The sequence below is a fragment of the Rhipicephalus sanguineus genome, chromosome 1, assembly GCF_013339695.2.
Source record: "Rhipicephalus sanguineus isolate Rsan-2018 chromosome 1, BIME_Rsan_1.4, whole genome shotgun sequence".
NCBI lineage: Eukaryota > Metazoa > Arthropoda > Arachnida > Ixodida > Ixodidae > Rhipicephalus > Rhipicephalus sanguineus.
In genome coordinates this window covers 293,438,223-293,465,117 of record NC_051176.1, presented here as the reverse complement: position 1 = coordinate 293,465,117, position 26,895 = coordinate 293,438,223, and the positions used below count along the sequence as shown (strand labels likewise).

The window sequence follows — 26,895 nt, the reverse complement described above, 5'->3', positions numbered from 1 at the left end:
CTCGGCAAGTGAGTCGCAGGAATCGATCATGTCTGCTGCTCTCTCGCGCCCCGAGACCACGGAGCCTTTTTTTCTGCTGAGCCCGTTTCTTTGTTGTCACCTCGTAATTTTCTTTTTTTTTCTATACCAGCGCCATCGGGGCGGCATAGTTTCGGGCCACTGCATGCCCGAAAAACGTACTACGATATAATGAAATTGGACCTCGCGCGCGCTTCCCGACATTAAAAATGCATTATGGCGTTTAGTGACGTCACTGGCCGTTGGACACCTTGTCAGGAATGTCGTACGCGAGGTCGCCTATTGCTTATTTGAGATCTCGCATATCCGCATATACTTCGTGCTTGGTGCGAAAGTATACCATTTCACAGCGTTCGAGTTAACAGAACTTCAAGTTCTCGACTCTAGATCAACACTTGGATGAGCACGTGTCGTAACAATAATAATTGCAAGTTTCATTACATCGAAGAAAAGTGAGACTAACGCGAAACACCGTCACCGAGTTGATGCAACAGAGCCGCACACATCCCGCATGTTGATTGCCAAGCCGCATGTCAAACATGAACGTTGCATAGATGAGCATTTGGGCAGTGAACAATAAAATATGCCTCGATATGCTTACGCCGTGATACGGGATGTCATGCCTCAAGGGGATTTTAAAGGTATATAATGATAAATGAGGATGATGAAGTACGATGCGGCCGTATACGCCAAAGCAGCTCCGAAATGAATATTTAGCGGATTCATCGTCAGCGCCTTATGTACAGACGCGTTGCCCACGCAGTCATAATGAACGGTGCAAATCGATTACCAGTCGTGAGTCGTAGTCTTCGAGATCATGCCTGGGATAGCGGGAATTGTGTTGGAGTTCACCTTGTGAAAGCACTCCTTGATGAGCACAACCTGGTCCTGATTCATATTTGCGACAGAGGTTGTTATTGTGGTCGTCAAGAACAACACTTGTTCGCGATAATTCCCCGGCCTCGTGCCCCCTTCTTCCCCTAGCTGCCCACAAAACAGCCTGAAGTTGGGATGCCAGGTTGAGGAGGTCTGGCTCAGTGGCGACTATACGTATTTAATGCAGTTATAGCTCCGAGCGTGGCGCTCTGCGAGATCTTGTAAGCAGGCTGCTGAAGCTCACTACGTAATGGTTGACATGACTAGTCATCTCGGCCCGATCTAGCAGCGACATAGCCGGATTATCGTTACTGAAGACCTCGTAATCTTTCAATAGAGCTTCAGCGGTGCATTTTGTAGAGTGCTACGTATACTTAATAAGTGAAAGTTATAATAAACCTGCGACATCAGACTGTTTCAGACCTCGGCCGAGCGGGAATGACGGTCTACCAGTTTTCTTTTTTCTAATCTCTAAAACTCTTCTTTGCCCAATTCCGTCGACAACGCGGCAGTCGCTGAGCCGAGTCAACACGGCGTGGTGCATTCGGCATGACATCGAGCGGTTTCCCTGGGCTTTCATGCTGTCTCAACAATCAGAAGGCGCTTTATAGTCACGCTCTCAAGAAACACAACACTCGCGTGTTCGGTTAGAATACGGAGTTTCGCCAACACCACCTGGAAGAAAGAGGTTGTGCCAGTCTCGACGCCGCGGTTTCGTGTTCACTCGGCGGCCTTCGCGGCCGATGGGCTGTGCACACGCCGGCGACGTCGCCGGGAATCTCGATCTTTGCCTCGTATTTTGGCGTAACCCGGCGGTGGGGGGTAACAGGAAGTCGGTGATTTCTAAGCCGCTCCGTATCGCGTGCGATAAACAGCCGAAGGAAGGGCGGCGCGACCGAACAGCCGGCGGACAGCGCGGTGCCTTTCTTTCTCACAGGTGTAGTCGCCCGGTGGCTTCCTTCCACACACACACACATGCACACCTTGACTGCTCCACAGCTTTGCCAGCAGCGCATCGAAATAGAAGGGAAGAGAGGGGTGTCCGAGGGCATCACGAAAGTGCAAATCGTTCGGTGTCCGATTCTTCTCATCCCCAGCATGAGCCCTGACTTGTAGAGTTCCTTCGTTAGCTTTTCAAGACAGGAGTTAAGGGAAAGATGGAGGCATGAAGCGATGAGAGAGAGAGAGAGATACGAAGAGGAAAGGCAGGGAGGTTAACCAAGCTTTGGCTCGGTTGGCTACCCTACACTTGGGGTGGGGGAATAATAGAAAAGGGCAGAGAAGAAAGAAGAAGAGTAAGAAAGAGATGGATGAACAGCTTGAAACTACACAACACGAACTCGCGCTGTTAGTTCATAGGCGCTCGTGAAGTCCGGTGGTCCTCAAGAAGCACAAGAGGGCTTTCGTGGCCTGAGGATCGGCGAACAGGGAATCTCGCTGACGTTTCGACAAGTGGACTCGTTTTTGCCAGGGCAGCCTTCCTTTTAGCAGCGTGTTTATGTGCTCACTCTCCTCCTCCACTTTTGTGGTTGGGGGAGAGTGCGCATAGCGAACACACGCTGCTAAAAGGAAGGCTGCATGCCCTGGCGAAAACAAATCCACTTGTCGAAACGTCAGCGAGATTCCCTGTTCAACGATATCTCACCATTTACTATCTTTCATCTGCTTTCCATACAGCGACAGTGATACGCTACCTTGTTTTTTGTCTTCCAGTTTTGTTAGCGTGCTTTATCGCTCAATTCTGACCAGCTAGTCCCGCAAACAGTGTGGCGTGTCACGTTTTTTTTTCGGGGCGCCTGTTCGGTTTCAGTCCATGGCGAGCCCCCGTTGTACCTTCAACTCACCAGGCGGAAGTATTTGACGATGGCTTCGTGCTTGTCAACTCTTTCGGCTCTTCGCGTTGAGGCGTGTATGACGGGTCACTCCTGCTGAGATCGTATACAAGCCTGTCCAAACTTCAACATTGCTGAGGTCACTCGCTTTACGCGCGTTTTGAAGGCTTCCCATTCTTAAAGGGAGCAAATGGCGATCGAGAAGCGAGGCCCGTAGCACTGAGCATGAGTACGTGCAGATCGCTCTTTATTAATGCCTTCAAACCAGTCGCGTTCGTGCACAAAAGAATCATATTAGAAAGACGGAAGACGTACGTCATTTTGATGGACGAAATCTCTAAAGGCGGTATGTTCTGCGACCTGTAGAAAGACATGTCGCGAGTTTGCGGTGACATTTCTGTCGTTTTTAGTGTGGGCATGTTGTTCCCAACCTTGTCGCCCTTTCGGGGTCCTCGAGTTCCTCAAAAGTGTTCCGCCATCCGAGCACACTATTTTTCAAATAAATCAAAATTAAATTTGGGGGTTTAGCTAAAACCGCACTGGTGCACACTGTATATAAAGGGGGACAGCCCGGATAAACGATATGCTTCCACGCCGGTTCATGACAGCGATAAGCAGACGCGGCGGTTATCACTTGTGTTACCGCTAGCAAAACGTGTCCGTCGCACAGCCACCACCATCGTCGCTGCCCTGTCGAGGCAGCGCAAGTGGGCAAATGCTATGGTCGTTTGCATGCGGCGCGTTAGCGAGCTCTAGAATCATCGCGCACACTGGCGTGCAAGCGGGCATGTCACGTGGTGTTTTTTGTATTTCGCGGGCATCTGAGTAACCAGAAAAACACTAGTACCTAATAGATAGAAAGAAGGTTAGAAAGTTTCTAATCGGACGTTTTGCAAACCGCTCTACAACTTGCTCGTTGGCATTTTTTGTCCAGCTTCGTTGGTTCAAAAGCTAGTTAATTAAAGTTGTCTAATTAAGCAATTAATCAAAACACAAAAAATAGCCTGACTTACTCCATGCAATAGTCAGCAACATGCATTTGGTCGCGTCGTCCTTGAGTGTGTCAGTATATTTTAAAACTCTGGCTAAAGATAGCTGTAGCACCATATATATATATATATATATATATATATATATATATATATATATATATATATATATATATATATATATATATATGCGGGCTTATAGTCTTCAGGATGATCGTGCATACTTGTGTATAAGCCGCCCCCATGCGTGTATAATGCTGCGAAGCTGTTTCTTGTTTTTGTTTCTTCGTCGAGACGCATGCGTTGCAAACGACAGCAGCGTCGCGCAGCGTCGGTAAAGTTCTGTTTTCGCATCCCGCCAACAAAGTATCTGTTGCGCGAAACAGGCTGTAAAGCAGCGTATTATTTGCGCAACGTCTGGCTTCTGGGCTCCGAGCAAGGCACGTTATTACTTCTTTTTTCTTTTCCGCAATGCATAGTTTTGCGAAATGCTGCACGGGCCGGCCGGTGTCGCTGGACCGAGAAATAAAGAGAGAGAAAAAGAAAAAGAACAGTGCGAGCTTAGCGTCTCTTTTTGGTGGCTTCTTTCCCCGTCTGCGCCTTCCAAGTTTCCGCCTGCCTCGTCGACCACCTCTATGCCGCCGGCGAAAGCTTCCTTCGGTCGCGTGCTACAATGTTGCGGTCGGAACGGACATGAAAACAATAAAAGCGATAGCCTTCACGATTTTGACATTGGCAGTGTCCACGACGGCACCATATCCCATGGGACGTTGAGCTTTGGCGATAGAGAGAGAGAGAGAGCAATTCGTGCTTTGGTGCTCGCTGTGCTGCAGTCCATGCATTGTCCAGCGGCTTAGCCTATAGGCTTCGAGCTGTTACGTGCCGCTGCTCGCCTTGCGGCGCTTACGTCCGAACCGCGCGATCGGCATGGCGGCCATGTTGTCTCTCTGGCTCACGCGCGAATGTCGAGGGGCGTTATATTCCGTTTCTATATTGTCTCTCATCATTTCAGCGCCGCGCAGTGCCGACACTGCAGTGCCCGATCGTGCCTTCCACGTTTTACCACCACTCACTGGTGCTGTGCGGAGAAATGAGAAATTGGGGGCCCCTGGTCAAGCGCCATGGTTTGCACGAGAGAGGGCTTAGCAAATAACGGCTGGGAGGTCTTCGAGGAAAATAGGGTGAAACAGACGCTATATTAAAAGGAGTGCATGGCCAACGCAATCATTGAGCGTAGTAGTACCTTGTAAACGTACTGTGTAAACGTATTGATTTGATTGAGTATACGTACTACAAGATATTGCTTACTCGCTTAAAGGCCAACTCCGGCGATTTTTTGGCCATGTCAAAGTAATGGTGCTTTTATGTTCCTGAGACGCTCCTGTTACGGGCCCGATAGCAGAAATACTCGGCAAATTGGAGAATAATTTTAAATAAGCAAGAAAGCGCAACACCGAAACCGAAACCCAACCGAGTGTACTGTCTACGTATGACGTAGACGTTGTTACGAACGAACCGGAAGTCGTGCAAGGCATGCCGGTCACGCCGGCGCGGAGTATGAAAACTGTGACAGCCGGGACGACCAGCGAAGCGCCGGCCAAACCAACGCTGTCTGTCGCCTTGTGCACAGCAGACGCTCGCTGTAGCGGCCTAAGCGCCGAAGTTAACGGTGCCCTCGGCTGCGTCACTTCCGCCGCCTTGCCAACACTGACGTCACAGACGCAATGTTGCCAATAATTGTGGGAAGCCAGGAGGGCGTTTGCAGACAATCTTTAAAATTCATTTGCAAACAATCTGCGCATGTCTCAAGCCTGTAATTTGGCATAAATGACGGAAACGTGCAAAGGAACTTACCCAGCGAATTTCACTGAGATCCATCGACCTCGAAAAATCGCCGGAGTTGGCCTTTAAAGGGACCGACAACCAACTTTTGTGGTACCCGTTTTCTTGAGTGCAATGGGAAGCTTACCGGTCAGAGCTTCTAATCACGGAGTGGTAACGCGGAGAACGCCGTAAAACATTTGTAATCAGAGTTTTGCGATCTGCAGCGATTATGCAGTCCTAATATCACATGCTGCAAACAGTGAGAGGTGAGCGCGATAGCGATTATACGCCAGCAGTGGTGACAAGTTATGCCCTAAGTATGAAAAGGCAATGTTACGTTTGCAAAGCCTGCGGTGCCGCGACTACTGCCTTCTAGCCTATTAAATTATTTTACAATAGTTATAGCGTTTTTCTGGGGCTTCTTATAGAAGTACTTTGGCCGTACACAGGTCGCTTTATCACATTTTAGTCAAGCCAAGCTAAGCCTTCGAAAACGAAACAAGTGGTAGGATACACCAGCAGTGCTGTTCATGCATATGGTAGCAATCCTCCACAGAACAGTAAGTCGATGGCATTTTGCGAGCAGCAGCGCAAACTCGCGTGCTATTCTTCAAAAGTCCGATACGACGAGAGCAGACGAGAGTCGAGCTACGCGGGAAACGCCGCCGGACGCCGCGCGCATGCGCCGCAGCCTCCGTTTCACTGGAAGCCACGAAAGCAGCGCCGCATCTGATGCTTTACTTCTTTTACCTTAGAAACAAACGGGAATTGACAATAACATACATATTCAAATTTTCAGCCTTCGTTCTGGTGCGTGTAAAAGCATTAGACTACGTACAACAAAGTGCTTAAGACTGCATACGTCTGGTTCATGGCGCTCGCGCTAGGCTGCGCGACATACCGGTTTTTGTTACTTTTAAACGCGATTTGAAAATATAAATCCTACTCAGATCGCGAAAAGTATTCTGGAATCTGTCACTATAATTCATGGCCTTTTCATTTCCACCAGGATCTAATCACCCATTCTGGCCAGTTGTCGGTCCCTTTAACTCGGAGTAAAAAAACGAAAGAAAAAAGACGTCTTGCGGCACTAATGCCTTATAGACTGACTCATAAATCCGCCCTCAGCCTATAGTGGTGTTATCGTAGAATGATTATTTGTGAAGCAGTTTTCGCTTAATTTATTTAACATATTCTAAGCTTAGATCCTTTCCCCATTACTTGAGCGGTTTCAATTTTTCCGGCGGCCGCCGCGGTGGCGCATTGATAAGGGTGCTTGGCTCGAGTCGAAAGACGCGGGTTCGATCTCGGCCGCGGCGCTCGCATTTCGATGGAGGCGGAATGCTAGAGGCACGTGTACTTAGGTTTAGAGTATTTGTCGTGATTACGCGAATAAAAGTGCTCTCAGAGCAACGCAGCAGCAGGCGCTGTTAAACTAACGCTTGCGCAATCCTTTCTCCTATCTCTTGTCGCAACGGTTATTGGCGAAAGAATGCAGCGCCGAAAGCATTGTAAGCACGTTCGGAGTGTAATCTTAAAAGAAAAAAAAATGCGCTTTAAGATGCACCCTCGCCGCATTCATTGTGAAATGCAAATATAAGCGTATACTACTAAGGGGGACTCGCAGGGGCCCTTCTGATGACAACCGTCACGGTGTTTTGTGTATAGCTTCACAAATGCCGTGTTAAACGGCATTTGTGAAGCTATATCTATAGGTACAAGAAAAGTTTCGACAAAATATCGACAGCAGTGCTGATCGCGGGTATTAGCGTTCACCTCGCAAGCAAGCAGCGTTAGAAAGGAAAATGGTCTTGTTTCGGAGAATACGGCCTTGCAAAAACTTTGCGAGTCATTCCACTGAAGGAGAATGACCAGCGAAACACACGATTTAGAGGTGACACAGAATTTCGAGTAGTAGCCGATCACACACCCTGCAACTAAATCCGAAATGTCTGTCCTGAAAGTCACCCGCCATGGCGATGGCGGGTGACACCACACCACCGTGCACGGTGGTGTGGTGGTTACGGTGCTGAACTGCTGACCCGAAGGTCGCGGGATCGAATCTCGGCCGTGGCGGCCGCATTTCGATGGAGGCGAAATGCTATAGAGCCTCATATCGTGGTTTTGGGACGTCTCTTTTGGATTTAGCGTGTGCTCCTTTCAAGCTTCTAACCTGAGTAGCATGAGACGTCTTTCTGCCACACACTCCGTCTGGCGTCGTCTCGTCTAGTTTGCCACGTGCGCTTGGCCTTTCGTGCGCGATTCTCATCGGTGTTTGCCGTCCTCCTCACTTTTAGTAGATGCCCCCCCCCCCCCTTCCCGCTGGTGGCGTATGCCTAATTTGTGCGGCACACACGTTTTTTGTTGAAGCGTGCCCGCCTCCCTGTGTTTCGCGATGCCGCTTTCCTCCTGCGCGCGAGCCTGCTTCGTACGGAGCTGCAGCAGCGGCCGAAGATTGTGCGGGCACTTCGCCCTGCGACGACAGGCCGATTTCCGATATGCGACGTCCGTATTTCTGAGTCGTCGGCGGCGTCTCTCGCAAATGTTTGCGCGGCCGTATGTATGTGTCGACATTTTCGAAGCTCGATTTATTTTCGCGCGGCGCCGCGCCATTGTCCGCAGCGTAAGCGTCACCGTTTCTGCCTTGGGCACGACGTTTGCGCGCGAAAAGGTTGTTGGGCGTCTTCCGATTTTCGTATTCTTTTCTGTTGCCTTTTCGAACCCGCCGATCGCGCGCGTTGTAGCCGGCTCCCCGGAGCCCGCAAGCCGGCTTTGACGCACGCGTCCAGAGGCGAGGAAGAAAGTAAACAGCGGCGCGCAATTGATAGCCTTTTGTTGCACTCTGTCGCCTTGGGTTTTCTTTCTCTCGCTTTTGTTTCCTCCCTCACCTCGTCGATCGCACTGACCGGGTTGTTCGTGTGGGGTGGAAGCAATCACCTGCGGCCCATTGTGAGGGCGGGTACTGGTGGCTGCGCGCGTGCTTGTACTAGAGCCGGCCAATGGCGCCTCCACAGTCGGCGCCCGTTTGTATACATTGTTATCCTAGAAGAGCCCCGGTTTGTCTCCTCTCTTCATTCGCGCTGTTTCCTCAGCAGATATGAACCAACCAGCCCAATTACGTTAGTACAGCTATGCACGGCGTGTGTCACTTTTTCCGATGCCCTTTCGAAATATCCTCCCGGCCTGTGAAACTTGCTCTAAAGAAAGATATAAAAAGAATGCACGGATCAAGTAAAAAAAAAAGAAAGCAAGAAGAAACGGAGCGCACACTTTCTTTCTTTTCTTTGTGCTTTGGAAAGCTGCTCACCACAGACACATACGTTCCTACCGCTGGCACCACCAAGGGACGACGATTACGCCTTCCTTCTGGCCATGCACACGGCGAGCGCAGTGGTGTCTGACTGTGAAGAAGGAGGGGGTTTCGTTGTCTGTGCGATAAGCCTCCCTTCCCGCCTTCGTAGCTCATTCTTCTCTCGACCTAAGTTATCGCAGATGCACTTACGTTGCAGTGAAATTAATCGTCATGGCTAACTAGGGTGGTATTGCCGAATCCGTCGTCGTTTGTAAAGTGCACGAGCATTCTCGCCGAATATTCATCTGGCAGATCGGAACCTTTCCATGGGGATTAAAGAATTAAATGGTGAATGTACTACACTTGCGCAGGCACCGTTTTCGAGGCTGTTATAAAAATACAGCGTTGTCCCAAAGAAAACGCAGCCTCGGTCTTGTGCGGGCCGCACCGAGACTGGCATGCAGGCCCCCAAACAGAACGGGGGGTCTTCGCGGCGTGCACGGTACATTTGGCCGCAGCTCGGCGGCAGCAGCTGGCTGCCTTCGGTGTCTGCGACGGGGCGTGGGACGCGGGGCTCGTTTCGGCAGCCGGGCGTCGCCAAGGAGGCGAGGCCACAGCTGCACATTAGGGCGTTTGCGCTCGCTTCTCCCGTGACCCCTGATGGCCGGTGTCTGAATAGTCGTCGAGTAGTCCTGCGGGACGATCATGCATTGCCCTCGGAGCGTGTTGCGCGCCCGGCAGCTCCAAAATTCAGGGCCCGTATTCACAAAAACGTATATTCGGAAAACCAACGCGAGAACGACGGAGAACACATAGAAAACGAAGGACACAGGACGAGCGCTGTTTAACAACTGAAATTTATTGAACAAAGCTGAACACACGAACAACCAACGCCATGCGTACGCAGGATTCTGTAGACGGATACAATTTTAGAAGTCCGCGGCATTTCCTCCTGAAAGGCGGATGAACACAAGTCCGCACCAACGGGCGCCCACTCCTGACTGACGTCATGAGCGGGACCGCCGGTGATCTTGCCTTCGGAGAGCACTGCAGAGTGCGTGAGAGGGACTGTGTCCTTTAGGCGATCGGCTGCCGCGCTTCGGTCGTCTGGGCGGGGCCTCTCGGGACTTCGTAAGTTGTACCCGACTATAGGTCACACAGGATTCTGCGCGCGCATAATGTTGGTTTTTCGTGCGTTCAGCTCAATTAAATAAATTTCAGTTGGTAAACAGCGCTCGTCCTGTGTCCTTCTTATCCTCAGTGTTCTCCGTCGGTTTCGCGCTGGTTTTCCAAGTATGCATCGATTCCAACTCGCCCACCTTTCTATCTTTTCACAAAAATGTCTTATTGTAAAAATTTTCGCAAGGGAATATTTCAGCCAATCACGATGCGAGACACACAGTTAGCGAAGCCGGCTTACCAATGAAAAAAAAAAAAAAAAACACTTACGAAAGAGAAGTTTTGTGAATTCGGCCCTAGCTCTTTTTGCCGTCACCTTGGTCTCAAAACTTGTGAACCAGCCGTGGTATAACTTTGTGGCTGTCGTATTGCATTGCTATAAGCTCGAGCGGCGGCCGCATTACGATGGAGCGCTATGCAGAAATGCCCGTGTAACGCTTAGCTTTTGGTGCACGTGGTCGGTGTTCATATGTTCGTCGGAGCTCGCGCGGAAGAATCAGCGTTACTGAGCAGTACTACACTAGTTTCTTTCTTTCCTTTTTCGTGAAGCATCTTGTATTAACAGATTTTGCAAGGAAGTTACATACGCATTGCAAAGCGTCATCATGCAGCGTTTGCGCCCGTCGGTCTGTCGCAAAGGTACGGGTTTGTGACAGAGTGGTGAAAAGGAGTGGTTCTTACAGCAGGTGATAACCTCTTAGATGGTTTTCCATTTATTGGCGGTTTCCATCTGGGGCCAAATCTGAACCCAGCTGTTCGCCATCGGCGAGGGTGCCTTCGATAAGTACCCGACACTATAGGACTGACTTGTGCGAACAGTTTCAGCGTACAAACTTGTTTTGTAAATAAATGCACGGGTCCTAATATTTCATATTTGGCAATATTCGGCTAAGTTCGCCGCATTTCCACTCACCGATGTTTGAGATCAATTTCCGCTTGTTTGCTGCCTCGTCGAAGCTTACGGTTACCCAGCTATCGCCCGAGTTCGCAGTGTTAAGAACTGTTGGGATTTTACACCCCAAAACCATGATTATGGGGGACGCCGTAGCGGAGGGCTCCGAAATTTCGACCAGCTGGTGTTCTTTAACGTGCACCTAAATCTAAGTATACACGGGGCTCTAGCGTTTCGTCTCCATCGAAACGCGGCCGCCGAAGCCGGGATTCGATCCCGCGACCTTCGGATCAGCAGTCGAGCACCGTAACCACTAGGCCACCATGGCGGGTGAGTGCGCGATGTTAGCGGCGCTTCGAAAAGTGCAGCTACTTTGTATGAAACAACTTGATTCAGAAAAGGAGCTCTAATGGAAGCGTTATTTACCCCGTTTGTTTCCCTCTAACATACGGGCGAGTTCCGTTGTGTCGCGACGATGGCGGGCCGACTGATTTGCTTCTCTCTTTTAGTGATGATGCGCGCAAATGAGATGGTGCTCGCGTCGTGCGTTGCATTGCTTCTTCTCGTGTCGGGCTGCAGCTCGCAACATTGTTTCGCGAAGCATCGAGAGGTGCGGTAATGGAAGCCGCCGCAGCGGCTCGGCTTCAGTGGCCAGCTCGTCGACTCGTTTTCGCCCCTCTTTCCCTCTTTGTTCGCGCCGGCCGGTTTCGCGGAAAAGAGTGCCGTCCGCGCTTCTCGGCGCTGCCTGTCGACGTAGCCTCGTAGCCGAGAGCCCAACCTGCATCCGTGATGGCGACTAGATAGATGCATGTACAGTACAGTCCGATCTATGAACTTTGATAGGTCGAAATGAAAATGAAGTAGGCCGAATATGAAACGAGAGGCCGGTTCCCCGAAAAAAAAAAAGCGTGTGGGAACACCTTTCCCAAAATCAGGATTTCCCTGCGTTATTACCTTTCGCACAGTATGAACCAACTAGCCCAACAACGTGTTTTATTTATCCCTGGAAGACACGCTTCAGCCTCCCAAGAGAATTGCGCGTATCACTTAGAGCGACGTATTTTTCGCTGCCTTACATGTATGGACAAACGCTCAGCGATCGCAAATGTGGTCAGGACAGGAACTGCGACGAAAAAGCGCCGTTACGTGAGCGAAGGCCTATACGAACAGTTTTGCTTAAAAGTATACCGTAATTTGTAAAGTCGCCTTATCGGACGTCTACTCTAAATAAAAATAAAGGGGGGGGGGAATTAGTGAGGTCACTCTTGATCAAGTCTCTTCACTAATTTGTCGGATGTCCATGACTCCACTCTGCACAGGAAATTTATCATTTGGAAGCGGGCTGTCAGGAGCATATATCGCCGTGCGGTTTTATTGGCATTTGAATCATTATAGCACTCTCCAACGCGGTTTCTTGACGTGTGCTCGGCCTTCTGCTTCTGAATGCAAGGTTGTGGGTTCGAGTCCCGACTGAGGCGGCCGCGTGACGACGGGGGCGAAATGCTCGTGTACAGTCGGTGAGAACTGTAGTTGAGAAGTCGAGAACTGTAGCCGGACTGTACCGCATCTTTTAAGGGGGCAAATTTTGCTTTGGGACATTAAGACTCATCCAGTTGATCGATTTTAAAGCGCTTTTTAAAGTGCATGCAGCTCTAAAAACTAAAGCTCTTCCGCATTCCAAACAGCGCTGGCTTCAAAGGTGCTTTTAGAAAAGAAACCATATCCCTTAGATGCACTGAGCAAATTTGTCACATTGCTTCATATTTCTAAGTATATTCAGCATTGAAGCCAGTATAGTTCGAAAGGCCAGCGACTTCCTTTGCAACTTATGTATGCAATCGCGTTGAATATGAGCTGAAGTGAGGTGCACGTGGTCGACTGAGGGGCTCCAAGATTGAACGACGCGTACGAATATTTGGAGAGCTAAACATCGTTTCAAGTGCTGTTGTTTATTGAACCAAATTTTAGTATGTTAGCACTATCGCGCTAACATACTAAAAGTGAGCGCCTTAGACCACGGACACATGATTGCAGCTCATATCGAGCGCGGCTGTATATTATGGCACATACCAGTGGGATTTAAATGAGTCAACTTTTCGGCTGATCTGTCATTAAGCTTGCACAGCGGTTCAGCTGCTGAGCAAGATAGATCTGTGGAATAGAGCGAAGTATAATAAATGGAAATACGCAAAAAAAAAAGACAGTGAGAAAGCAAACTGCCTATCGGTTGTAATGCGTGCCTCGAAGCTAGCACATGAACAATGAACATGTTCCCATCTTATCTGTATATACATCATGTTCGCAGCAGAACTCGCATCACTCGTGGGATCGCGCATCCTCTGTTAGGCATAAACTTCTCATTAGCATTCAAGCACTGATAGCACTTATACTCCTACTTCATGTACGTATATTCGCGATGCGTCATGTGGATCACGTTTTTCTCCATATAAAGTATGGACGACACGCTGCAGACGTTATATCGAATTGAATACCAATGAGCTGTTTTCTTTAAACTTATAGCGCCGAAGAAACAGAAAGACGGAGACATACGGTGATTACACGGCTCGCTTTGAAAATCGTCCAAGGGAACGTCTTTCAGTGACACGATGTCTGAATAAAGACCACTCGCGTGTTCTTTGAATAAGCGTGCAATTATTTTATAGCACATACCCCTAATCTTCTGTGTCCGCGTATACCTATATGTGACTGTGAGCGTTGCGGGAGTGCTAACTTAAAAATAAATGCAGCTAAAGTGGCTAACTTAGAACCATGGAACAAACTGCAGTAGTGAAAGTTTAATCGAATAATATGCTGCCATGCACGGTGAAATAAATGCTGTACAGGAGACATGTTAGGATATCGAACTATAGCTAGCCATGGACGCCTTTATGGTGATCACCTGTGCTGTATCTGTAGGCCTCTTGCGGCGGCAAGAGGTAATGCTCACAAGCGTTAGTCGTCTGAGGAAGCTTCTTTTTGAAAATTATTTTTCCTGTCCGAGGAGACCCGAAATTTCCCAACATACGATATCGCCCCCCCCCCCCTCTGTATTTCTCTTTTCACCTTCCATTCCTTTATTTCATTATATTAAACAACAAATTACATAAAATTTCCAAGTCGCCGTGTGTGACTCTGACGCGATTCTCAGACTGTGTTCATAGTAAAAGCCGGCTCAATCCTCCGATAGGAATAAAGAACGCACCAAGCCTGGTCTTCTGTACTTCTGATTGGATTTCATTTTTTAATGGTCGTATGAAAATACTGAAGGGAGGAGAATGCCATGCATGGTTGACAAAACCGAAAGCGACGTCGTGTTCTTGCGTCGCGTGCCATGAAAGAGTGGCTTGCGCTGGCGTAGTATGAAAACAGAGACGGCAAAATTACGACTATAGTATTATCGAGGAGAGGTGTTTCAGGCTAAATTGAAATTATCCAGATGCGGGACAGACTTGTACCAGGTACTTCAAAAATGTATTAATTAGCAACCGAGTATTTCACAGAAAGCGTACTTGAGTAGAGTACAAAATGCTGAATTCAGGATATAGTATATCTGAGTCTAGAGTACGAAATATTTTGACAAGGTGTTTCGTTAGGTACTCCCAAGGTACATTTTCTCGTGAAATTAGAAAATAAGTACAGCGAAACGGTCTGTACTGCCACAAAGCTTTGTTGGCCGGCAAGATGAGATGTTTCCAGAAGTGCTCATCCCAGAACTTGCCTCTGCTTTTTTATTTTCTTGAAAACATGACTTGGCATTTCTTTAAAAAAAAAAAAAAAAAACTCCACGGAGAATCTCCTTTGGGAGTTGTCTAAGAGATGCGTAAGTGTAGAGTGTATTGTAGGAAACTCCATGCTTGCGGCATTCCCTGGAACGTTGCTGGCGCGTGCGGCATCGACTTGACGTTTTTCCATGCGTTCGTCAGCGTCTGGAACGGCCCCACGGAAGGCGCATCTCGCGACCGCCGAAACGCGTATTTGGCATTAAATTTTCTCGAAGTCGAAGTTTTCCATGTCGGCCTTATATTTAGAGTCTCGAAACATTCCAGGAAAGCCTTCATGGAAAGTGTTCTCATTTTTGATTTGTAGCGCCGCTACAGCGCAGTTATATGGTTCAGATATGTTCGCATTGTGCAAGCGTGGGTGTTTAGCCCAGTGGGTATAAGACACTCAACTTCGGGAAGAGGTTGGAAACGCAGCACCGCCTAGGAAACTTTTGTTTTACACACTTGTTTCATCATAGCGATTCGTCTTACATGACAGGTTTCTGGTTGAGTCGGAATAGAAATGCTTATACATTGAAAGGGTGCTCCACGGATGTGAGAAGGGACCGCAGAAAAGGTTCGTGAAGGATGGGGTATTTTAAGACAGCTGTGAGTTCCCTTGTCGCCGAAACTCTTTTGTCTTCGACAGGCGCTGGTTCTGTGGAGAAGAGTAAGGTTATCCAGCTCTGCTGCAAATCGCACTCTTCTTTCGTTGTCTCGCTGTGCATACTTTGTGTAGATGCGTTGAACATGTGTGTGTGTGTGTGTGTGTGTGTGTGTGTGTGTGTGTGTGTGTGTGTGTGTGTGTGTGTGTGTGTGTGTGTGTGTGTGTGTGTGTGTGTGTGTGTGTGTGTGTGTGTGTGTGTGTGTGTGTGTGTGTGTGTGTGTGTGTGTCGAGGATCCAGTTTATTTCGTGTGTGAGCGCAGGAGTCGCTTTAAATGTCGCACCGCCATGCCATTCGTTTGACCAGGACGTGTAAGGTAGCACGACGGGCCTTGTCCTAAGTTTGTGTGCACGCAAGCTTGGGAGTTCGAGCGTACGCAAGCTTAGAGCCTGCTTGCGTCGAACAAAGGAATTGTGCCTTTCGTGTTCTTGTGAGTTATAGTTTTGCGCTCTGTTGCCATGGGATTGAATTTTACTTCCAAGTATTTAAAATACTGAGTGCAAGATGCTCTGAAATGTATTTAAGTTACAGCAAAAATACTCCTCTCGCAGTAATTTCCAAAATATCAAAATAGCTTTAGAGAAATTGTCTTTCCCAGCGGCCTTGGAACCCGAACTCCTTTTGTTCGCCTGTTACATTCCTCCGTTCGCGATAGTTTGTACGCCTGATCGGTGGCGTCCCTTCCGAGTCCCCTGTCTCTAAGACGCCCCGATTGTCTTTGGTTTCTATGAACCTATAGTTGGCTCATCGCTATATTTCTGTACTGCGCACAGATCACCATGTACGCACCCGCATTTTACGTCACCGAGCACGTAAATAGCATCCTTCCTTGTCATCAATAAGGGACCCTTAGTTTCCCAGGAATGTAAATTATACCTTCTTTTCACTTTGTGCTTATGCGACCAAGCAGCTTGCCTCTTTATCATCGGTAAGGGGCCCTTCGTTTCCCATGGATGTCAGTTATATGTTTATCTTCTTTTCACTTTGTGCTTATGCGAGTGCTCGTATTTATTTTGAGCACGATACAAAGCAGTACAGCTAAACGCGCCGGTACGCCCTCGTACCTTTTGTATCGCAGGTTACGTGTCAAGACCTTACGTCTCGGCGCACTTATGCAAATCAAATTACACAAGGCGACACGCGTAGGAGTTGGCCATATCTTGGGTGTGTTGGCAAAGGCGCGTGCAGCGCTATTCTATAACAGCCTCGCTTCTACGTGTCGCGGATGAAGCCCCTTGGATAGCTGCGGCATAGCGGACGGAGCTCGTTGTCGCTGCACGGGACGCGCCAAGGACCGAATGAGAGCGGGATCGAATCTTCCGTCAGGCGGACTTTTATAAGTCGTAGGAATTGGGGCGACCAGGTTTGTTGTGGTCTTTGTCTCTCCCTCCACATTTATTCGGTGAGGCTTTTCAAACATATTTGCTGTACACATGTGGTCCATGTTTGCTGGCGCATTTGTCGCAATTAGCCACGGTGTCGTCATCTGGTACTGTGCCCGGTGCAAATGGGGGTGCCGTGTGCGTCTTTGTTCCGCATTGAATCAAGGGCGCTCGACTCGCAATTGGCACACGCATGCACACACAACGGTGACCATGCGACGTCCGTTTCGTACTCACCATAACCGTGACCAAGGGTTTTGAGACGATCGGTATGCGCGGTTTCACCATATCAGTGACGCCTCGAAAGCCACGGACCACGAGAGCGTGGGAACAGGGCGAATTCACTTTCTTACATGAATAGATTAGTCATTCTGATTGTGTGACGTGGCACGGACTAGGAGCCTATGAGGGAACCGTGTCGTACGTGCAGGTTCCTTGCGCTCAAGATTTTTACGGTTGTCAGTGGCGCCAGAACAAATGACCTAGCAGACGGTGGAAGGAAAATTGTAACGATATGATATGGACGCGTTTACGGTCTAAATAAGAAGCGACGAAGGATTGTGGCATCTGCAGTGCCATATTACTTTCTTCGCTTCCCTAGTGGCCGTAGTCGGCGATGGCTGGCGTGAGCCGCGTGACAAACGAAAGCGTCGCAGCGCCATCTTGCCGGTGCAAGGTGCCGCTATAGCTATAGGCTCCTTAGTATGAACCAAAACACGCAAGTTTTCGGAAGGGTGTCCTCTTGTACGTCCCCACGTGAGCTATCCAGGGTGGTTTTTTTTTTAGACAATACAGATTTTTTATAAAAATTCTATGACAGTAAGCCTCTTGCCGTTTTCGCACATGAACGCTATGTCGAGGCGGAAAATCTTTGGCGCAGTTAAAATGACACTGTCGCCACTAATTAACAAACATTCGTTAATTAACTTTTAATTATTGGCTTGAGGGCAGGTGTTTATATCAGAAAGTTGTAGTGCGTGCCAATTTATGGCACACCCATTTTTTAAAAACCACGAAAGTTGCACGTAGTTCGAGATATTCATAATCGAATTTCAAGGGTCAAATCGAAAGTGATCGCGCCCGGCGCGCACAAAGTGCTGCGGAACACCGGGACGACACGTGACAGGGAAGTGACGAAATTCTAATGAAGGCGCGCAGAAGCAGAATCTGGCCAGAAAAATCGGCAAGTAGACAGCTTAATGTTTGTGTGCGATGGGTGGTGCTTATGTGATTCTTTCTTATATACGCTTCTCTGCTCGACACTGCTCAGCAGTGGACACTGCTCGAGCTCCGTGTCCACTGCCTTCATTACACTTAAACTATAAAGAGGCGCGAATAACTATTTCGCGTGTCTGCAAGAAGCGCCGAAGTGGCAGCTCCTGAGTTTTATGCTTACAAGACAAAGAAAAGGTTGATATCGCGGTTTTCTTGCGCACAGTTCGAAAAAAATCGGATAAGCGCCAAACGCTACGCGCGAAAATAAGGCGATGCGCGGGCACAAGTGAGATGACTTGCAGCTTTTCGCGAACACATACGCCCGCGGCGCGCCTTCATTTCAAATTTCTTCGCTCCCATTAGACGGGTAGCTCGTCTGACGTAGCTGAATGGTCGCGCTTCATGCGCGATCAGTTTCGATTTCGCCCTTGACATTCGATGATGAATATCTCGAACTACGTGCAACTTTCGTGATTTTTTAAAAATGCGTGTGCCATAACTTGGCACGCACTGCAACTTTCTAATATAAACACCTGCTCTGAAAATAATTTAAAAAGTTAATTAACGAGTTTTTGTTAATTAAATTTGGTAACAGTGTCATTTTAACTGCGGAGAAGTGTTTTCGCCTCGACGTGGAGTGTGTGTGCGAAAACGACAAGAGCCTTACTGCCATAGGGTTTTTATAAAAAATCTGTATTGTCCATCGCTGTTCGTCTGCCACGCACCCCAACTCGTGAGCACACTTGACCGTCTGCGCGAGTGCTTTTTTTTTTTCTTTTTTATTCGAAAGACTGCCCTTAGGCATAACATATTTACGTGATTATCACGTTGAACGTTTCACGTTCCGTTTCGGTCACGTCACCGACGCATAATGACTACCCTAGGCGTCCTGTTCGTGTCATGCTCGAACCAGAATGCAAATGTGTGATATTGTAGGGCACTTCGAAGGTAACACCGGCCGCGGCGTGTGAATTGCAGTCACATGTATACACAATCGCGATGCGGTTTCCGCCGACTCTGCACTTCGACGCGGCGACCGTCGAGTATGTGGTCGGCGCGCGCTTTGCCGCGTGTCTGAAAGTGAGCGTTCCGTTTCGCGCGCTCTGCACGCGCTCAGCTGTTGTGGCGGTGGGGAGATACGAGAGAAATGGCCGGTGACGTATGCGCACGCGCGCTGTGTGCCAACGCGCGTTTCGCCAGATGACGTCGCGGCCGCGATTTCTCCGCGCGGTTCTGCTTTTTTTGTTTCTTTCTTTTTGGGTAACATTCGTCGGTCTGACGCCGTGTGCCGCCGCGCAGCCAAGGAGCTGTAGGGGGAGGTCGACACGCGAAGGCCACCGCGCGTCGATCGCCTTTCGCGGGAAAACGACCGGCGCGGCGGCTGTGACGTGGGCGCCCCGTTTCGAACACGTAACACCGTGACGGCATGACCCCCCTCCACGGCCTCCTGCGGCCGTTTCTGCTTCGCGCTGTCCGGCATTGACAGGCGGCTCGTTGAGGGGAAGGGGCAGCCACTGGAAAGCGCCGGGACCTTTTTGATTTCGAGTTGTCGCATTCAAATGCCGCGGTTCATGTGCGTTAAGGTGGACAGCGTCGTGAGGCCAAGATGTCGCGACGACGCAGGGATCTGTGGCTTTGTGGCGCAGTTACATGCCTCGCAATACACCTTCTGTGGCATCCTGTCATGGGAAGGAATCCGTAACCGACATCTTTTTCGTTATCCCGACTAAGAAAAGAAAAAAAGTTCACTTCCTGAGTTTGAAAAAGCGGTTCATTTCCGCATATATGCCAAACGGAAAGCTTTGACTAACTCCCGCCTCCCCAAACATGTTGTTGCGGTGAGGGCAAATTCGCCGCTGCTATAAGCTCGAGGGCGGGGGTTCGATTTCCGGCCGCATTGCGATGGGGGCGATATCCAAAGTGCACCCGTGGGCTTAGATTTAGGTGCACGTTAAATAACTCTAGGTAGACGAAATTCATCCATAGTCCTCCTTTACGGCTCGGCTCATAATATTGTTGTTTCGGCACGTAAAAGTCCAGCAATTATTATTATCAGGTATTCTCCTAACGCACCCATAGACTACCAACGTCCGCTGCCACCTACGGCGGAGTGTGAAAACCTGGCCATGTCGCTCGTTCGTAAGCCGCAGTACGACTTCTTCAAGGTCTATGTGATTACTTAGCCTGCACGCGCGCACGAACCGAGTGTGCGAGCCCTGAGTCACCGAACCTTCGGCGTAATAAAAGCGTCCGCTTGAGAGCGACGTATGTGGAACTTGGCTTGCTGTGGTGTTGATTCCGAAACAAGTGCTTGCTTTAGTTTACTGTTCTCGAGCTGTAGCTGGTTTACAAGGGGGCGCCGGGCACATAGCGCTCCGCACTATCGCTGTCGTCTCGGTCGGCACACTGCTTACGACGGATCGTGGCACAGTAAGTGGACATTTTTCGCAGCCTGTTTCGTGTTTTCCACGTCCTTTGGCTTGCGGTCAGTTTTGCTACGTATACGCCTCGAAGGTGAGCGGCGCTCAATCTCCGGAAACTTTCGTGCGCACGCATCAGTCTGTTGCGGCGCGCCCGTACGGCCCTTGTAAAAAGCTGCGCAGCGAGGTTTTGCCGCGTTTCCAAGGGGGTCTCCCCGAGGGCCTCGCATGGCGTCACCTTGCCTGGCTAGATCTACCGTCCGTTTTAGCCTTGGGAAGAACTGCCGAGGAGGACGCTGTGGGTGATATACGCGGGGAGGAGGGTTCGCGCGATCCCGATAACGTTTTGAAACACATGTGTGCCGGAGCGTTTCTTCACAATGCGCGCGCTGCAGGCCGCGCTTAGTCCTTGGGCGGCTCTCATTGTGCGCGCGCGCTCCAAACCCCCAGCGCAACGGCGCCGCGTGTGTAAACACTCGGGCCAGCCGCGCCTCGGTCGCTCGTGGAGAATCCGACGGTTTCGCAGCAGCCCTTTGTTGCCGCTTCCAGTCGCGTCGACAAACATAGCTTCACACACGCGTGGAACCCGTCCTTCAACAGCTTGAGTACCATTCTTTTTGCCTCGCCTTGAGGTCTTCGCGTAGTGTGCAGCAACAATACCAACAGAGAAAAACGTTGTCTCGCGGTTAGTCGCACATCTACTACATTGCCCGTGCCTGTGGTCTCGATATTACGCCGCAACGTATTGGCCGCAACACACGCATGCTCAGGTGTCCCGCTTTTATGGGGTTCACATTCCTTTGTGTGAGATAACAGTTGCCGCGTTTGGATCCAGGAGTGGTGTGATTTTCGAGTGGCCTGTGGTATGTAGCTCACCGCTGAAGAGGTAGCACGGAAATTCAGACTAGTCTATTTAATATGGAGGTTCGTTACGCGACAGCAGGCTATAGTGCACGCTGGACAGATGGCGGTCATCAGGGCAGCTGTATTCACAAGGACCTTATTGTACAAGCTTCAGAAGCGGTTTGAGGTGGCCTCTAAAAATAAACGATTAGGTCGTCACGTCGAAAAGCGTGCTCACATCCTCCCATCAGCGAAGAAATTTTTAGGCGTGTGCGTATAGTGAGTTACACCGCAGCCCCCCTCGCTCCCACGGTGTCCGAAGGAAGACGAGCTTTCGCAGTGGGCGCAAGAATTAAAATCAAGCGATGACGTGCTTCTCACTACGGCCTGCCTTTGGTGCCCGGCTTTTGGGGGGGTAGGCAGTTCTTGTAATGCAACATCAGGGGGCCCTTGGACGCCATTATACTTGAAAAATTCGGCAGATCCCACGCGTTGTGGGAATCGGTTTCATGCGAGCACTTTTATGCTGTATTTTATGGCTTTGAGCCCAGCGTTACGAGGTGGATCGACGTGTTTTTGTAAGTGTAGTAGCTGTGTGCACATCGTGGGCTTACCAAGCACGTAGATAACACTGGCGTTTAATGGGTAACCGCTTATGGTGCGACGTAACGTCAGCCCTCACGTTAGAGTACATATGTCAGTATTATCGAAACTAAGTGCACTTTATGGTGCAATCATAAGAATATCATACGTAACTTTCGTTAATATATTCCTCCGGGATCGAGCAATGCTTTAGTATAGCTTGCTGAATCATAGGAATACAAATGTAATATTTATTAGACTGCTATACAAGCGGAACCAACACTGGAACCGCAGGCGTTAATCTGATATGACGCCTGAATCGTAGGATTACATATGTAGTGTTTATTGCTTTGTTTTAAAATTAGATAGCCAGCACCACAATTGACGTTGCACCCCCCCCTTGCGTCCGCCCCGTGCACACGCCTATGCTCGAATGCAACGTTTATTATACCCACCGTCGTGCATTAGCGGCTGTGGCGCTGCACTGCTAAGCACGAAGTTGTCGGATCAAAATATTTATCATGTTTCGTATACAAGCTCACTGTATGTATTTTGTTTGGCCCAGCTGACTCACATTCTGTACCTGGCTTCATATGTCATCGTGTCAGCCTGTGCTGAAGGAAGCAGCGCTTAAAGAAAGAAGAAAAAAGAAAAACGACCGCGAGAGGAGACAAACTGTGCCGTGTTTCTCTCTTGTCGTCGTCATCCCACTTTTGAGCGGTTTCCTTCAAGTTCATACTGTACCAACAATCCAGGCCCGTAGTCAAGAATTTTTTTCGGAGGGGGGGGGGGGGCACTCGCTGAAGGCCTCGACTTTTTTGTAAAAACACCCCCCTCCACCAGAATTTCGGGGGGGGGGGGGGTGCCCGGCCCCTTGCCTCCCCCGGCTACGGGCCTGCGACAATCCCTATATTCAACACGCGTGCTCTGACTTTAGTGCATAGTTATAGTATGACTGGACTGTGCGTTCGGTTTTCATTCTCATGTCAGTTTTTTTTTTAAATTATGGGCAATGTGTAACCTAAGACAGGTTTGAGTGTGAGTTTGCGACTTTTTTTTCAGGTCTGTTGCCTTCATTATTTAAATTCCTGTGTGCAAAGGAACAACCCGCGGCCAGATCGTATAAAGGTGCTGTTCAGGCGCAGCATGCGCTCGTCCCCCTAAACCGCAGCTCTTCATCTGTTAGTGATACACGAACGTGTTCGAAAATACACGAGCGAATCGCTGCATGCGCTCTTTGGCAAGTAAAAACAACTCACATGTGAGCTTTTGTCTGTCGCATTTTCATACAGTCAGCACGTTCGTACAACACCTGTAAGATAGGTGGCCGGAGTATACGTTTGCGCTGCAGCGCCTGCTTTAGGCCGATACGCAGTGCGCCACTCGGAAGTGCACAGGGATGCACGCGGCTGCCGCGATTGTTCCTATCGACGTTAATGGTTGCTGTGTTGCTAGATAGTGCATTGATGTGGCGGCCACACAGCGCCCCTCTCTGTCGCTGACAGATTGCACCTGCGGCTCGCATGTGCCCTCCGTCAGTCGAGCGAGGCGCTCGCCCCGTTTGTTGGCTCAGTGCATGGTCGGGGTTCGCCTCCCTCCCAGAGTGCCCGGAAGTGCGTGTCGGGTTTACGCGAAGGGTCGTAGAACCCGACCGGTACAGCACTGCTTGCTCGTCAGCCGCGGCAAAATGAAAGCTGGCAACTGTGTATTCTGCTTCCGCGTCTAATTTTGCCTCCGCGATTTCTACGGTGTTGCGGAGGGCGTTATCCTTCGTAAGCACCGAGGGTTTAATTTCTCCTGGAAGCAAATACACTGATCTGGTCTGTATATCAGAAAGTGGAGATGTTGACACGGACACCGCCGTTTTCGCCTTAATAAATGGCTGAGACTGCATTGCGCCGTGGAAATTAGTTTTCCCAGCTGGCGGGGGGAACACGTGGGGCATCGAACTGCGCAGCCGAAGCGTGACGTAGTGCTCTTTTTCGCAGGAGATCCGGCAGCTGGCTTCCCCGGGCGGCGCTCTGCTGGCGGCGGGCGGCGGCGCTTCGACGGCGGGCGGAGAGGCGGCGGCGTCGCCGTTCGGACGCCGCAGCCCGGCCTCCGAGCCGCTGTTGCTCGAGCCACCGGCGAGCATGTCGGCGCCCGCGGGAGCAGGCTACGCAGCGGCGCCCATGGTGCACAGGGCCTCGCCCGGGGGCTACGACCTGCGGGGACACCGTCGTGCGGCTCCGCCTCCTCCGCCAGGTGCGTGCTCTCTACGCTTCGTCGCCCTCGCGCAGTCAGCTGGTTGGTGTGGTTGCATGGTGCGCGCCACCTTTTCGGGTTGACGCTGCTTGCCGCTCGCTTCGGCAGGTTTCTTTCTTTCTGAGGGACTTCCCGGTTTTCATACCACTTTTTACCCCGCCATTCAAAGGTGGAAACTTACAATGGCCGAGTTGACAAGTTCCGGCTTCACACTAAGCAGGCCAGCCCTGGCGCTGCATAACTATAGCGAGGCCGTTTAAAAACGACAGTTTGGCCGTGATTGTATTTTTTGCCAACCACTGATTACGCTTGATTGTACGAAAGAGCAGTGCTTCGTCTGTCTGTCCCCAGTACTTGCATGAAGTGTAGTTCTGTTATGCCTAACCCAATATAACGGGGCGTCCATATCTTTGCGGAAGTCCGGAGTACTTGAAAGGCGGACTTTCCTAAACTGCGTTATTTTACGGCCTCATTGCTTGTCTTGATTCTGGAAGTGAGCTTTCTCGGGCGCGGTCGGTGTGTGTGTGTGTGTGTGAGCGGGAGCCGCCTGCACGACGGTGCTGTATCGCTCCTTCGTGCGCTTCCACCGAATAATCAGCAAACATTCCCGAGATTGCGACTTACGTTTTGCGAGAATTGGATTGCTGTGTGAACATAGTATGCGAGCCGCACAGCATGCTTGCTTCGCCTTCCCAGAAATATGCGCAAGCTTGGTTATCTTGCCTACGTATTTTGTATACGGGCTGCGAATCGTGTGCGGCGAACAGCTTTCCTATTTCTCTTGAATGACTAAAACAAGGATTCGGGGCCTATTGGTGTTACGAACTGCTTTCTTCCATGCTATGCGGCGTAAACTATAGCGCCCGTGTCAGCCAATCAGCAACGAGAGCCGGCTGCGTGTTAAATTCAGGCGAAGAGGTCGACCAGTGCGTGCTACCAATCCCTCTGTCACAGGCGTCGCGCGGATCCGAGGCTGACACGGCCTTGGCTGGCCTGGAGGAGCGGGCGCACGCCTTGGCAGCAAGTTCGAGCATAGACTTGTCTTCGGTGATCTTGTGGTTTCTCGAACTCCTTGGCGATTCATGATAGGCGTCGCATCGAGTACCTGCCAAACGACCCGTGTTTCGGCCTTGTAGGCTGTCATATTCTGAATGTTATGCTCCGTTTGAAGCGCTCTCAGACAAATTTGAAACAAGGCGTGCAATCTACGGGCTTCGTGAAGTCTTCGAAGATAGCAGAGTCTTCGAATATATGATGAGTGAAATGACAGGCACTCTGAGGCAGAACTCTCGTCTCCAGTGTATGGCTGCGCTGAAGTACTGAAGTTCATGGACAATTGTAAATACAACGGAAGTATACACAAAAAGCTGTAGAGGCAGAACTCGGGCCGCGCACATGATTCTCTTGACCACGTAAAAGCTGTAACCAACAGGCGTCAGTGACCCTAATGATGTCGATGCCGCTGTGACGACGTGCGCGATGCATTTTGTATATAGACACGAGTCCGTTCACGCGACTCTTCGGCGCGTTCCTTCGTCGTTTGGGGTACGTGCAGGTTTGATCACGGATTTATAGCTACCTACCATAAGCTAAAAGCACGAGGAAAAAATTCCCCCCCCCCCCTCCCATTCTTATGAAGGAATAGCGGCCGTGTTGTCCTCGCCATCCGCCCGCTGACCTACATCGAAACGTTTCAAAATTTGGTCTCTTGGCGACTGCAGGCGCACACGCGCAAAAAAACCCCTTTGAGTTGCCGGTAGTGTGAGCTTGGTTCCAAAAGCACGGCCATTAGCCTGCACGCGCGAAGGTCACTCACGTTGGCCGGTGTAGCGTTTCCTGCGGCGCCGGTCACGAAGGGCGGCTTGGGCCACTGTGCCGGGGGAACTGCCGCGCACGCAGCTCCGCCGCGTGTGGGTCAAGGCTCGCAGGAAATACGGTCCGTAGGCCCCGCTGCAGGCCTTGCATAGACCAGCCTGCGCGAGAGGTCGGCAGCGAGCGGTGAGCCCGATAGCTGGCATGGTTCAGTTTGGCTGGGAACACGAGAATGGTGCGCTTTCTGGGATGAGGCGCCGCTCTCTGTCTCGTGAGCGAGGGTATATAGCTGCCTGAAAGGGTCCAACACTTTTGTGCATTTCAATTGGTATGTCTCGCGATCAGGTGTCCCAATAGGGCCCGAACGTATCCCTTGCGGCTCTCATGGGAGCCTTGTCACGCAAATGTGCGCCGTATCTCAGTGAAGGCGGTAAATGAGGTCCCAACGAGTGTTTATACATGCCGTATACTATATCACCTTTGAAAACGAAGGGCGTTTCCGCAACCCTTCTTGCGGGACTCTCTGCTTCTTCCATATTTAACCTAACTCTGAAACCCCCCGTGCACGTGAAGCCCATAGAATGCACTTTTTTATGCAGTTAAACGTTTTAAACTTCGGTTTAAGTATGCAACAAGTTCACGCAAGAAGAGGTATCTCGCTGTTCTTTCATATGACGAAGACGTCCGTTGAGACTGCGTGTCACAGCACCTTGTGGGCACACAGGCGACTTGTCACCAGATATATACGGAACAAGGCTCGGCTGCGGATTTTGTCGCCAGCGTGTCAGCTATCACGCGGAGAGGAAGAACGGCGTCCGAAAAAGCGATATTATTTCAAGTGCACTTCGAACGCGACGCACGCGAGACGACACCGCGGAATACGTGAGCGCCTGTGCGCCGTCGCTGCGCTTGTATCGTCGTGGACGCACTTGTCGGTGGACGGAGCTTCGTCGCGGCGTTGGGGTGTGGCAGCACGTGAGTGTCGTTGTCTTTGAACTACCCAAATCAGTCAGTTTTACGAACGCAATTACTTGATTCCCTGGGACACATATTCGTAATAAGGGCAAAA

At 50.2% G+C, this 26,895-nt stretch overlaps 1 protein-coding gene across 1 annotated transcript in view; it reads left to right on the top strand.

Annotated features, from left to right (window-relative positions):
* Positions 1-26,895, top strand: part of LOC119383245 (RING finger protein 44) — a 148,573-nt gene that overhangs the window by 15,548 nt on the left and 106,130 nt on the right. The window contains exon 2 of the mRNA XM_037651300.1: positions 23,759-24,014. Coding sequence (XP_037507228.1) covers positions 23,759-24,014 — 256 coding nt within the window. The remainder of the gene's footprint in view (positions 1-23,758; positions 24,015-26,895) is intronic.